Source organism: Aspergillus mulundensis, assembly GCF_003369625.1.
Source record: "Aspergillus mulundensis strain DSM 5745 chromosome Unknown scaffold_2, whole genome shotgun sequence".
Lineage (NCBI taxonomy): Eukaryota > Fungi > Ascomycota > Eurotiomycetes > Eurotiales > Aspergillaceae > Aspergillus > Aspergillus mulundensis.
Genome location: NW_020797890.1, coordinates 1,924,750 through 1,938,179, shown reverse-complemented (window position 1 = coordinate 1,938,179; position 13,430 = coordinate 1,924,750). Strand labels below are relative to the sequence as shown.

At 49.7% G+C, this 13,430-nt stretch overlaps 6 protein-coding genes across 6 annotated transcripts; 4 read left to right on the top strand and 2 right to left on the bottom strand.

The window, feature by feature from the left end:
• Positions 1-713: 713 nt before the first annotated feature.
• Positions 714-2,268, bottom strand: DSM5745_03289 (putative F-box and JmjC domain protein; the record flags this gene model as incomplete). Its single annotated transcript, XM_026745305.1, has 2 exons — positions 714-1,908; positions 1,982-2,268. 2 exons carry the CDS (start codon positions 2,266-2,268, stop codon positions 714-716), a joined length of 1,482 nt encoding a protein of 493 aa, XP_026606171.1.
• Positions 2,269-2,935: 667 nt separating this feature from the next.
• Positions 2,936-4,448, top strand: tif1 (putative eukaryotic translation initiation factor 4; the record flags this gene model as incomplete). Its single annotated transcript, XM_026745304.1, has 5 exons — positions 2,936-2,975; positions 3,123-3,197; positions 3,262-3,330; positions 3,387-3,745; positions 3,795-4,448. 5 exons carry the CDS (start codon positions 2,936-2,938, stop codon positions 4,446-4,448), a joined length of 1,197 nt encoding a protein of 398 aa, XP_026606170.1.
• A 770-nt stretch (positions 4,449-5,218) lies between these two features.
• On the top strand, positions 5,219-6,768 carry DSM5745_03287 (uncharacterized protein; the record flags this gene model as incomplete). Its single annotated transcript, XM_026745303.1, has 2 exons — positions 5,219-6,059; positions 6,125-6,768. The coding sequence occupies 2 exons, from the start codon at positions 5,219-5,221 to the stop codon at positions 6,766-6,768; spliced, it is 1,485 nt and encodes a 494-aa protein (XP_026606169.1).
• Positions 6,769-6,927: 159 nt separating this feature from the next.
• Positions 6,928-7,744, bottom strand: DSM5745_03286 (fumarylacetoacetate hydrolase family protein; the record flags this gene model as incomplete). The annotated part of the gene is made up of 3 exons (XM_026745302.1): positions 6,928-7,355; positions 7,417-7,628; positions 7,686-7,744. 3 exons carry the CDS (start codon positions 7,742-7,744, stop codon positions 6,928-6,930), a joined length of 699 nt encoding a protein of 232 aa, XP_026606168.1.
• Positions 7,745-8,172: 428 nt separating this feature from the next.
• DSM5745_03285 (uncharacterized protein) lies at positions 8,173-8,546 on the top strand (the record flags this gene model as incomplete). The annotated part of the gene is made up of 2 exons (XM_026745301.1): positions 8,173-8,220; positions 8,304-8,546. The coding sequence occupies 2 exons, from the start codon at positions 8,173-8,175 to the stop codon at positions 8,544-8,546; spliced, it is 291 nt and encodes a 96-aa protein (XP_026606167.1).
• A 267-nt stretch (positions 8,547-8,813) lies between these two features.
• DSM5745_03284 (PWI domain-containing protein) lies at positions 8,814-11,783 on the top strand (the record flags this gene model as incomplete). Its single annotated transcript, XM_026745300.1, has 8 exons — positions 8,814-8,917; positions 8,994-9,084; positions 9,152-9,316; positions 9,369-10,415; positions 10,529-10,649; positions 10,944-11,230; positions 11,266-11,427; positions 11,547-11,783. The coding sequence occupies 8 exons, from the start codon at positions 8,814-8,816 to the stop codon at positions 11,781-11,783; spliced, it is 2,214 nt and encodes a 737-aa protein (XP_026606166.1).
• Between the last annotated feature and the right edge of the window lie 1,647 nt (positions 11,784-13,430).

Here is a 13,430-nt window from a genome sequence, read left to right as displayed (position 1 = left end):
TGGTTGTCATTGTGCTCTTGGCGGCAGGGTACGAGGGTGTTAGACAAGTTACACGGCGGTACGAAGTAGCACATGCGCGACGACTGAGCGCGTTTTCTGCGGCTGTGGTTGGTAGTAAGTTCACCCTTCTTATATATTTCTATTCCACTATGGGTATTATATGTTCTATATGTGTCTTATATGTCGGTGGATTGAATCTCTGGCCCCAGTGTCTGTCTCCAGAGTGGGAGTGCCATTGACCGGTCTTGAAGGCAATGAGATCGCCGATGAAGTTGTCACGCACACTGAACCTGGACCTGAATTTCATGACGAAGCATTTCTCCCCAACTCAAGCTCACCGCTACTTGTAGGTAGTGATAACAGGAGGGCTGTCGAGCGGAGGGGAAAGATCACCATGGCTGCGCTCTATGGCGTGCAGGTGTTTTATAGCTTCTTCATCATGTAAGTTCGCGTCACCTCTCATCTCTTTGACCGCCCGCTTAACCGTGTAGGCTTCTGTTTATGACTTATAATGGTTTCGTTATGCTTGCCGTCGCTGCTGGGGCGTTCGTCGGTTATCTGGCCTTTGGGGAGAACATGTCTGCGACGAAGTCGGTTGCTTGTCATTGATACCTCTGCATGGGATGCTTTCTGGTTCCGACATTTCTGTACGCGGACGCAAGTACGCGGACGCAAGCGTAGATAGCACTGCATTGATAATCCGAAGACTTCGTTCATGGAATTTCTGCGTCACTATCATCGCCACCAAATCCGAAGCTGAATCCACCGGTCCCGGACTCAGTGTTAGCATCATTTGTGTCCGGTTTCCCGTGGACAATCTCGTCCCATTTGCGCTTTCTGCCCTCGGCCTTCTTCTTTAGCTCATCTAGAGCACTTTGGAGTGATTCTGGGTGGGATGCTTGCATTTTGGCCACGAAACGTTCGTATGGGTTGCTCACGTCCTTCCGGAACCCGGAGACCTGGTCTGCTTTGTTGGAAAGGAAGTCCAGAGCGGCAGTCAAGTGTGCACGTGGAATGAAGTTCTGCGTAAGCGCGATGGCAGGTTCCAGATTGACAACCAGATGCCACCATCCAGAGGGTACATGGAGGATCTCTCCTTCCGCGCAGATTCCCTCAATGCAGCCTTGTGTACGGCGAGCCTCGGCATGGAAACCCAGCAGCCACTCCGCGATACTCAATGGAGAGGTCACTTCGCTTTGGTCCTCCGAGACGTAGACGCCGGGCGGGGGAGGGAGCTTTGATGACGATGGGAACATGATCCAGTACTTGGAGCCACGGATGACCGCGTTCCACGCGCTGGTCGCATTGGGATCCTTGTGGAAAGTACTTCCGGAACGTTTAGGTCCGATAATAAGCCATTGTCTGTCCGGTCTATCATTGCCCAACACCGAAAAGAAGTCCTCGCCGAAGCACGGTGGTGGCCAGTAAGCCGTCCCTGGTTCCTCGTTTGGCGGGCCGACCTTAAGACCCATCTTGGAGACAAATTCCTTGTCAAAGAGATATAGAGGGCTTTCGTCCGAGTTGTTCTTCATGTAATCCACGTATGTCCGAAAAGGCCAGTCGACTGCCTCTGCTCGGAAGAGGGTCTCTCCATGCTTTGGCAGTAGTGTCTCGACCGACCATTGATGGTATACAGGCCATTCCTTCACAGGCTCCGTCAAGATAAAGGGAGTATCAGACCATTCCTCCTGGAATTCTTCCGCAGATAGGTTTGGTAGCCGGGTGATTTGGTTCCGAGCTGGAATGTTGGATGCAAATGGCTCCAGCGAAATGTGCGCGCAGTAGAATGGGCGGTGTAGGGCGTCTGAGAACAGGCTCGAGCAGTCTAGGGAAGCGACTTTGGACTGCGGTAAGTTCAGGTACGTGGCACGCCATGTTCCTCTCCAAGTAAACATTGCAGGAGGAGACCTAGCAAACTTTAGCGATTACAGTTCAATGCCATGCAATATGTAGCTCCGAACTCAAAGCTAGCCATGCTTACCGGATGAAGAGCGTCTTCCATAGATCCTCTGTCCTGGTAAAGGCAGCGAATGCCTTGCATGTCTGGCCCAACTGCAGGAGGCTGCGGCAGTCCAGGAACTCCAATAGTATCAGGATCAGCTCGTCGGGTACCAAGCCGAGCGTGCCAATCGCGCTTCGCAGGTTCTCAGCGGCGAAGAGGGCATTGCCACTGGGCTTAACGCCTAAAGGGTGTCCTGGGATCGCATCACGTGCGGCTGACTCGTCGACTGTATCGCGATGACTATCCAGGGTGGTTATGTCTGGCATTTCGCTTCAAGTGTCGGATGTTTGCCCGTTTGTAAGCGTCTCAGCGGCAAATGTTGCCCGATGAGTCAACGATAAGAACAGGGTGACTCAAGAGGCGAAATAACGGCCATCCAATGGGCGGCTCAAGCAAATCTAGTTCAAACAACCCAAAAGTCAACTCTCCAGAAATTCTATATTCTGCGTAGAAAAGAAGGTGGGCATGACTAAAAGGGGAAGGCGGTTGTGGCTTGTTGGGCAGAAAAATCGTACGAAAGTTCAGGCGGCAAGGGTAATTTAGCCATACAAGACCGACGCTTGGCCGTCACAGCCAGTAAGATTTGCGAGCAGAGAAAAGTTCGCTTTCCCCCATCCAGAATAATCGATTTTTCCCACCACCAGAAGATCCACCACTTCTTCCAACTTTTTTTCTCTCTTCTCCCACTTCTCAAGTCTTAACTTTTACAACATCTATCATTACTACTAGTTCCTGTCAGTCTCTATTCCGGAGGCCTGTGGTTCTAGTCATCAACGCTCATCCGACGAGTCTTTTTGACTGAGATTTTCAGCGACAGCAAAACCCCACCGGGCCGCTTCGTCGCTAAGGAACAAACCCTTCAACTCCCAAACCCCCACCGTCTTCGTTCGATCACAGTCCGTTGCTGTGATCACCCCTATACCAACCGCAAATATGGCTTCCAACGACAAGGGTCTCGAGGAGATCCCCGACAGTATGTTCTACATCACCCTCCGTTTCGTCTCGTGTTATGGCAAGGATTTTCTTCGTGATCTGGAAGGGCAGCGGGACAGAAAATTCTTGCACTACCCACGGCGGTTAAACGGTGAAGGCAGCGGTTTACGCTAACAACTCTCTTCAGGCCAGATCGAGTCCAACTACGATGAGATCACCGACTCTTTCGACTCCATGGAGTTGAAGCCCGAGCTGCTTCGCGGTACGTGCTGATGTTCCCCAATATAAGAAAGTGGGGAGATTTTCTGACAGTTTTCGGCTTCCAGGTGTCTACGCCTACGGTTTCGAGCGTCCCTCTGCTATCCAGCAGCGTGCCATCCTGCCCATCGTCAAGGGTAAGTCCAGAAATCAGCGCAAAGTGGCTCAACACAGCGCTAATAACTTGCTTCAGGCAACGATGTCATCGCTCAGGCCCAGTCCGGTACTGGAAAGACCGCTACTTTCTCCATCTCCGCTCTGCAGAAGCTCGACCCCAACGTCAAGGCTTGCCAGGCTCTGATTGTCGCTCCTACCCGTGAATTGGCCCAGCAGATCCAGAAGGTCGTCATCGCCATTGGTGACTTCATGAACATCCAGTGCCACGCCTGCATTGGTGGTACCGCTGTCCGTGACGACATGAACGCTCTCCGTGAGGGCCCCCAGATCGTTGTCGGTACCCCCGGCCGTATCCACGACATGATCCAGCGTCGTGTCCTCAAGACCGACCAGATGAAGATGTTCATCCTCGACGAGGCCGATGAGATGCTTTCTGTATGTTGCCTGACTCCTAGCCGTGAGCGATAAATACTGACCTATGCAGCGTGGTTTCACCGAGCAAATCTACGACATCTTCCAGCTCCTTCCCCAGTCCACCCAGGTTGTCCTGCTCTCCGCCACCATGCCCCAGGACGTCCTCGAGGTCACCACCAAGTTCATGCGTGACCCAGTCCGTATCCTGGTCAAGAAGCAGGAACTTACCCTCGAAGGTATCAAGCAGTTCTACATTGCTGTTGAGAAGGAGGAGTGGAAGCTCGACACCCTCTCCGATCTCTACGAGACTGTCACCATCACCCAGGCCGTCATCTTCTGTAACACCCGCCGCAAGGTCGACTGGCTCACCGACAAGCTCACTGCTCGTGACTTCACTGTCTCCGCCATGCACGGTGACATGGAGCAGGGCCAACGTGATGTTATCATGAAGGAGTTCCGCTCCGGCTCTTCCCGTGTCCTCATTGCCACTGACCTTCTGGCCCGTGGTATCGATGTCCAGCAGGTTTCCCTGGTCATCAACTACGATCTCCCCGCCAACCGTGAGAACTACATTCACCGTATCGGTCGTGGTGGTCGTTTCGGTCGTAAGGGTGTTGCCATCAACTTCGTCACCGCCGACGATGTCCGTATGATGCGCGAGATTGAGCAGTTCTACAGCACCCAGATCGAGGAGATGCCCATGAACGTTGCTGACCTCATCTAAACTCCCTGATTTTCCGAGCCACCTAATGTCTTCGATGCGGGTTACGATTGCCGCTCCAAGGGCGAGTTGCGGTGGGAAAAAGACTTGTTTTTGATCGTTGCAGCTTCTCTTGGTAAAGGAGGATCCCTTAAAAGTGGCTTTCTGTGTCTCCAGCATTTTATGTGTTAGCAGTAGCGGCGACAGTCGACTACTGTTTCATGGTTTCCTTTGTTTCTGCTATGCTTATGGAGATGCGACATGTTTGTGCGATTTTTTATGCTGTAATTCATGATTGTCTCTTCTGGGATTTCTTTCAACCTCTTTTCCTTCGTCCCTTTTCCTATGCTGCTCGACCGAAAGCGAGCAAAAACATTGTATTGCTCATGGAGGTGTTTGTCCTCCGAGTGATTGGGAGGATGAATACCCGATACGTGTATGGATCTGGGATGGTTTCTTAAAGTATGGAGCACAATAGACAAGAGGTAAATGCCATTCCGTTTGGTTAAGTTCTAGCACCTGGCACCTCACTATATCTGTAGGACAGGCCAAGTAGATCTCGTACAAGAGCTTCTGGGCTTGCAGGATTGCCCTTCCTCGTCCCCGCATATCAACCCAATCCTCCACCCGCGACCTGTCACTAGATTAACCCAACCGCTCAGCCATGCCTACAGAGACGCAACTTCCCACCTCAACAAACACAACTGCAAACACAGCATTCACTGGGACCTTCCCCACCTAGGTCTCCCTGCAGTCACTGATTCCCGAAAATACCTCTGATTCTGACCTTTAACATGGATCCTGCCGTTGATTCCCCTTCCTCTCTCCTCTGGGCCACTCAACTCCGCCAAGAAAACATTCAACTCAACAAGAAAATGAACGAACTCAATTCCTTCCTCACCTCGGCCATGGCCACTATTGATCACCTTAGACAGAGCATTGACCTTCAGGCTGAGCACATCGAGCAGCTAGAGAAACAACAAAAGCTAGATAAGGAACAACTCATTACAAACATTCGCGAGTCCGACGCCAAGATCGGGGCCCTAGAGGCGCATAGCGGGAGAGATAGCGGGGAAGACAACGACGAGCGTTACGAGGAAATCATCGAGCAGGTTCGCAAACTTGAACAGGCAAATCGCGAATTGACGGCTACCGTCACTGAGACGTCCGACAAGATCAATGCGCTACAAGCCGAGAATGGGACGTTGAGAGTTGGGATCGGTGAAACCCGTCAGAGGCTCGGCGCGCTTGAGAAGGAGAACGCTGCGCTGAAGCAAGAGATTACTCGGGCTGATGAGAACTTCGGCCTCTCCGAGCAGACGAATGTGCCGCTGAACACGAAAGTCATGGATGTCCTTCAGCAATTCGACCAGACTCGAACTGAGAATGCGGAGCTGAAGGTGCAGATTGGCGAAATTGCTGGGAAATGCGATGTCTTGGAGACGGAGAAAGCGCAATTGAAGCAGGATCTCACGGGTCTCGCGCAGACACTTGAAAGGACTCAGTGTGAGAATGGTGACTTGACGGGACGGGTCCGCCTGCTTGAAAACGGGGTTTCTCTGCTGGAGAAGCAGGCGGCTAAGTCCCAGAACTGGATGTCTATGAAGACCTTGGCTGCGGATAGAGATTCTAGAGGTAAGACTTTGATCTTGTCGTACTCAGGTGAACAGGCATCTACTAACCCTACTCACAACGAGCAGCAACAAGCACAAAACCACGGCTAGTCCGAACCCAAACTGACCAGGACGGTGACCAAGAAATGCGCATCCCGGATTCAATGCCAACCCCAGCATCGCGCCACTCAACTCGGGACAAAGCCTTAGACCGGACTACGTCAGAAACGACCTGGGGCTCACTGACCGATCTTGACGCATCTTGTACCCCCAAGCGAGGCGGTGTCACTGCTAGTCCTTCGAAAAAAGTCCTTGACGTGCAGGAAACACTCGCATCGCTTATCCAGGATGGTCGGTCGCTGGGCGCGTACCTTCAATATGCGGTTTCTCTTAGGAAACGACCCCGTTTCACGATACCGGATGGGACTTATATCCCCGCTTTCATGGCTGGGTTGAAGGATGAGGGTCTGAAGAAGCGCTTAAAGGAGCATACCCGTCGCGCTGGGGTTTCATGGAGCAATGTGTTGTCATTTATGGAGGCTGAAATCGCCAAACTCGGGCAGGACCAGAAGGATGAGGAACAGGTCGATGAGGATGTGATGCGCACTCCGGTGAAACGAGACTCTGAGGGCTTGGGTCGTGGACCGTTTGGCTTTCGCAAGGAGAATAGGCCGAGACGATCTATACCTATTGTTCCGGTTGACGAGGAAGACGAGCAGCTCATGACATGATTCTGAATGGCTCGCATAGAAGCATTGTAGATAGAGAGCGCGAACGATACATACCCCATTTGCTGATCCAGATGCGAAGCTAGCAATATTGGATCAAGAAATCTATTCATTCAATATATGTGCACTGTATCACTCACAAACATATGTACATCTCAGCCTCTAAGTCTCCCGGTATTCATACCTGCCCTCGCGATCCTGCACCTCAACCTCAATCCTTCCCTCCTCGATCTCCTTCCCATCAACCTCGATCGACGCCTTCATCACGTCGCCGCTCTTCACCTCCCCAACACCCTTCGGCGTTCCCGTCAGCACCAGATCGCCCTTCTCCAGCGTCATCACGCGCGAGATCTCCGCCAGCAACCGCGGGATGCGGTACAGCATCAGCCCCGAGGAATCAGCCTGGCGCTGCTGGTTGTTCACGCTTAGCCGGAGGAACGCATTGTGCGGGTCGGGGATCTGCGACTTCAGGATTTCCTGCGAGACGGGGAGGAAGGTGTCGAAACCCTTCGCGATGGTCCAGGGGAGGCCCTTCTTCTTTGCTTCGTCTTGGACGTTGCGCGCGGTCATGTCGATGGCGAGGAGGTAGCCTAGTGCATAGCAAAAACCAATTAGCCGCAGTAATCATCACAAGGGGTGCGCGCGACTGACTGTGGATAGCGTCCAGCGCGCCCTTGTCATCGTTGGGGTCGAGGTCGCGGACTCGCTTGCCCATTACCAGAGCCAGCTCCACCTCATAGTGTAGGTTTGTCCCCTTGGGGCGCAGAACGGGGCCCTCGCCGGGGCAAAGGATCGAGGAGGTCGGCTTCAGGAAGAAGAAGGGCTGCTTTGGCTTGGTGTTGTTAAGCTCCGTGATGTGGTCGCTGCGATCTCGGGGTTAGTTTGGGCCGAGGGTGCGGACTGGAAGGGCTTATGCGCACGCATAGTTGCGGCCGATGCAGATGACCTTGCGGCAATTGTTTCTTATTGAAGCTGCCATTATGCTGAATGTGTGTGTAAGAGGAGGGGTGTGACTAAATTGGAATATTTGAGGGAAGATTCCAGCGCGTATATAAGGCGATATAGCGGAAGGCTGGCCGAAGATTGTGGGGAACACGGAAGAGCCGAGCGACATTCGGAGTTATCCTTCTCCAACACTCCATCCTCACTATGACCACATCAGTGCATTATCTTATCATCGATGGACTCTTCATAAAGATCCTTGGCCATTAAATGATCGCATCCTAGGTCAAATGTACTCTCTGGCATTTGCATAAACTCTCAAGACTTCCAGGCCTCATCTCAACGATCACAGCAATCGACCCGGTTGCGCAAAGACGCCGGATAAAGATCCGAGTGTATTGTGGGGATCTATCGCAGAGACTCCAATCTCCATAGAGTTGGAGAAGCAGCTGAACTCCGAGCATCATGAAAGTCGCAGAGATCTTGTCTGATCTAACATCCCTCCGTGCTTGTGTATGTTTACCACCCAGGGTGCACCAAGCCGACTTCCTGAGTAAATATTCGTTCCAAGGGCAACGCTGATCTTGTCTCGACAGGACTATAACGATGCGCTCAACCTTGTCACTGTGAACGAAAGGCTAACACCTTCGGAGGCAACGCCGAACCCTATACGGGCAGAGGCGACGAACGACCAGCTCCGCGCTGCATCTGAGCTCGTAGAGCTGCACTATGAGATGAAGGCAATCCACAAGGATGGTAGAGTAGATGATCAGCTGCGCCGTGGAAGGGAGGAAGTAAACCGGGTGCTGCGAGAACTGGCAGCCACCTCGTCGAGTTGATCTTCTGTGAGCAAGTTGGCAGCTAGAGCTGCTACTGTGTATTATGTTTCTTCACAGCGAGCTTCTGATGATTAATTAAATGACCTCTAACGACGCAAACTTCTATTTCCTAATTAGGACATATTGAGGCCCGTCGGTCGAACCATGCTCCGGCCTCCGATGCAGCGAGCAGCACGGACCAGCAGCGCAACTCTTCACATTGCAGTGTCTCGCCCTCGATTTACACCTCCGTAACTCAACCACGCCTCTCAGAATTCATACGTCAAGATGGCGACCCGTGTCGATGCGAAGCTGTTACGGCAGACTAAATTCCCGCCAGAATTCAACCAAAAGGTGGATATGACCAAGGTGAACATCGAGGTCATGAAAAAGTGAGTCTCGCGGAAGCCTCGCCTGGTTTCGCTGAAGAAATGTCCGTTTGCTAATCGAGTCTCTCTTTTCCGTCAGGTGGATTGCGGGAAAGATCTCTGAAATTCTAGGAAATGAAGATGATGTCGTGATCGAGCTATGTTTCAACCTGTTGGAAGGTTCTCGGTTTGTATGTCTCGAGTCTACTTTCCGCGGTCCTAATTCATGAAACCCGCTGACAGTTGCGCCTCATCTAGCCCGATATCAAATCGCTACAAATCCAGCTTACGGGATTCCTGGACAAAGATACTGCCAAATTTTGCAAGGAACTATGGTCGTTGTGCTTAAGCGCGCAGCAGAATCCTCAGGGTGTCGCCAAGGAGCTTCTAGAGGCGAAGAAGCTGGAGCTTATTCAAGAGAAGGTGTGCCTACCTTACCGAACGATACTGTCTCTTGCTTACTTTCATCCGGCAGATTGAAGCAGAAAAGGCAGCGGAAGAGGCTCGGAAGAAGAAGGAGCAGGAGCGCACGCGGGAACGGGAGATCGAGGAGATAAGACGCAGAGAACGCTCAGACAGAGGCAGGGGTGGAAGAAGAGGCGGATTTGTTGGCCGGGACTTTGAGCGACGTCGGTCACCACCAAGGCGTGAGCGCTTTCGGGACCAGCCTCCGAGGCGAGAGTTCGATTCGTACGTCCCCTCCGGTCCTCGCAGAGGCCGTCGGCCTTCTAGGTCACCTAGTCGCTCACGCTCACGCTCACGATCTGTGTCATCTTCCCGATCGCCGCCGCCGCCCAGGCGCCGCCATGACCGCAACAGACGTCGTCGATCAGTTAGTGATCCCGTTTCACCCGACCGAAACCGCCGGAGGCAGAGGAGACGCAGTCCTGATTACGGTGATCGAGCAAGATCCAAATCCCGCAGTGATTCCTCACGCTCACGTACTCCCAGAAGAGACCGAAAGCAAAGATCCGTTTCTTCAAGCCCATCGCGCTCGCCCCCACCCCGAGACCGACGCAGGCGAAGGGATCCGTCTGTCTCAAGATCCAGGTCTCGATCGCGGAGCCGCGACAGGAAGCCCGGCCGGCGCAGATCGTCGCCTTATGCACGAGATGACAAGAGAGAATTGACGGCTAATATTGCAAAGGGCCACAGAACCCGTGACGATCGCCGTTTGAGTCGCAGCAGAGATCGCGGCGGGGACCGTAGGCGCCGGTACTCGACTCGAAGCGAGAGCCGCAGCCGCAGCCGTAGCCGGAGCCGGAGCCGGGGGCGTTCTTCCAGCAGGAGTATTAGCCCGAGACGTCGTGACTCTCGTAGCCGCAGCCGCAGCCGCGGAGACAGAAAGCGACGCCGCTCCATTCAGAGATATGCTCCCATCGCGCGACGACGGCGCAACACCTCTTCTGTATCCGTCCATACTGGGAAACGACAGAGAATGGCTGATCAAGACGATGTTGCGCCCCGCAAGTCAAAGTCCCCGCCTCCCGAGACTGAGAACTTAAAGAGTCCTGCTAAAGAGGTGGGTGAATGATTTTTATATATAGAAAGGTATCCCAGTCATGTACCCCTGTCCAAACATGGTCATCCGACATGGTCAGTCGGTTTAGTGAGCAATGCTAACACCGTTCATAGCGCACCAACCATAGACCACGAGCTCCAGCACGCATCTCCAGCACCGAGCTACGAGAGAGAATCCTCCGCGAGAGACTTGTGGCCATGCGTCGAAACGGAGCCACTTCGAACGACAAGGTAGGTAGCAACTCGGAGTCTCCAGCGAGCTGAGGCATCTAAAATATACACACATCCATAATGTCCTATCCTGTCCCCATCAGGACGGTTTCACGAATCCAAAACCATTTATTTGAAACCATTTCATATCGTTTCCTACTGAATCCTCCTCTGGCACCATATACTCTGTCCGACTCGGGGAGCGCAGCCAGGGGCCGGCATAATGGAGTTATTCGTCAATATGCCATAATGTACGGAGCACGCCGTTCAAGCGATGTACCATCCGTACTCGCATCCGTACTCCGTACATACTCCGCAGGTCGTAAATCGTATACTTCAGGTTCCGAACTCCACGAGGCCAGGGCCAGACCAGTCCCCAACCGCCAGGAGTACTATCCTCCTTTCTCGGCTCCTTCGGCTGCGGCCTTCCAGACGCCAACCCTACCCAGTCCCAAGGTCCGAGGGAGATCAATAGTCCCGGCGCGAGCAACGTTAGACCCGGGGCTTTGGAGCGCGGAGATGAGCATGGAGAACATACGGACTGGGGAGAGCTCTACCTTTGAGTTTGACACCGTCGTTCGCACATCCCAATTCCAGAGACCAATAGTCCAGTAGATAGCCTCGCCGTTACGCTGGTCTAGTCTAACATGGCCCCGCGACCGTTAGCCACGCACTCCTTCCCCAGTTCGGAGACCGCCTGGGCGAGTTTAGACCGCGCTTGTGCCGCCCACGGAGGCTGGAGCACGCCGTCGCCAGGGCTATATGTACGGAGTAGTTGCTCGACCTTACAACGGCCGACCAGGGTCTATTCAGGGGCTCGCAATATAAATTAATCAACCCAGAGTCAAGACTTTCGACTCGGACCAGGGTGCTGCACCCAAGTTTATTTTGAGTTCGGTGTTCATTTACTTGGGATTTGAAGACCCTAGGCCAGGGTAGTAGTGTGCACTGTTCACACTCAAAAATTGGGAAATTGGGCCCTTACGGAGTACTACTCCGTGCAGTGCTACATTATTACTTTATCAAGTCTGGCCTCATGGAGGCAGGCAAGCACGGAGGCAGTCACAGGGCACAAGCCGCCGAGCAAAGCAAAGCAAAACGGAGATCAGAACAAAAGGCCTGGCCAGCGTCGGACCGTCTCCGCGCTCTTCCTAGATAGATAGCCCTACTAAAAGGAATGAATAGTTACTGTATGTAGAAGTCTCTTGTATTGCTTAGTATATTAAACTAGATATTTTAGGGATGGATAAAGAGTTTTACAGGTTGTCAAGGTCGGCCACCCCGACGGCATCCAATATTGCCGTCGGGCACCGCCCTGACCCCTTTCCTTCATCAAGAACGTAGTTAGCCTTCAGAGAATTATTAATAAATTAATAAATCCTTTTTTAAATTACCTACTAATAATAATAGTAGCATGTCCTAGGACATAACCAGTTAAGTAAATAACTTAATATTTTAATTAGGCATTTTAATTAAGATTAGGCCAAAAGGCACTAATTAAGCAATTCTTGGCGCCCGGGAGGCCTGGCAGCACTTTTTTTAAACCTTTACTACTATTTATTTATATTATTATTTACTTATTTGTTTAGTTATCTTTTATTAAGCTAAATAATTAACCAAACTCCTAAGCTTTAAAAGATTATTTATATATTAATTAGCTAGTATTTGTTTTTTATTCTTCTTTTTAAAAACCTCTTTCCCGCTTCTAACTAACTAATAAATTTAATAAATTTACTTTCTTAATTCTTTTTATAACTTTATTCTTTACTTGTTTATTAAAAGATTATTAAACTTTTAAACTTTTAGAACTTATTTATATTTAGCAGTTGGCCAATAGCCTTTTTTTTTAAGAACCTTATTACCTTACAACCAACTAACGGACTTAATAATTTATTCCCTTAATTCTTAATAATTCTTTAACTTTTAACGCCTTAATAAAGATTTATTTTCTTGGCCTTTTAATTAATAATCCTAGATAATATAAAGGGGGCTTAAACTAAATAAAACAATGCCTTGGTAATATTAGCCCACTAGTTAAAGGTTTTTTAGCAGGTTAAATAGTAATTCACGAGAGAGTTTAATTAGGAGATAATATTTTTTATTAACTTTATAATATATTATATAATTATTTTATTTTTTACTTAGTATGCTTACCCCCCGGCATGGAATATTAACTAGTTAGTTTTTTACTAGGTTATAAAAAATTTACTATCTCTTGGTTAAAAAATAGAAAATACATAAGTTAATAAATAAAAAGCTTAAAAAATTATATACCCCGCGCTTATAAATTTATTTTTATTAAAGCTAAAGTAACCTTTAAGCTATACACAGGTAAACTTACTAATATATACTAATAATATTATTAGTTTAAAACTAGCCTTTAGTTTAAAACTAACTAGGCAGGAATAAACCTTTATAATTAATAATTAAATTTTAATAGTTATATAACCACTTGCTAATAAAGCTAGCTAGCTAATTAACTTTAATATTAATAAATATTTTATATTAATTTTTGCCTTTGCCGTGGATATTTTTTTATTTTCCGGGCTATTTATAGGTTTATTTACTTTTTTAGTTATTATTTTTTAGCCTAGCTTATTTGCCCCTTAATAAACTACTAGCTTATTTATATTTTTAACTAAACTTATTAAGTAATAACTAAACACTTTAATAGCTTATAAACTAGCAAGCTAATAAACTTAACTAATTACTAGCTATTACCTATAATATTATTTAAAATAAATAGTAATAAAGCTAATTACTAAACCTAGGCGTTTTATAAAGCTAATTACTAAACCTAGGTATT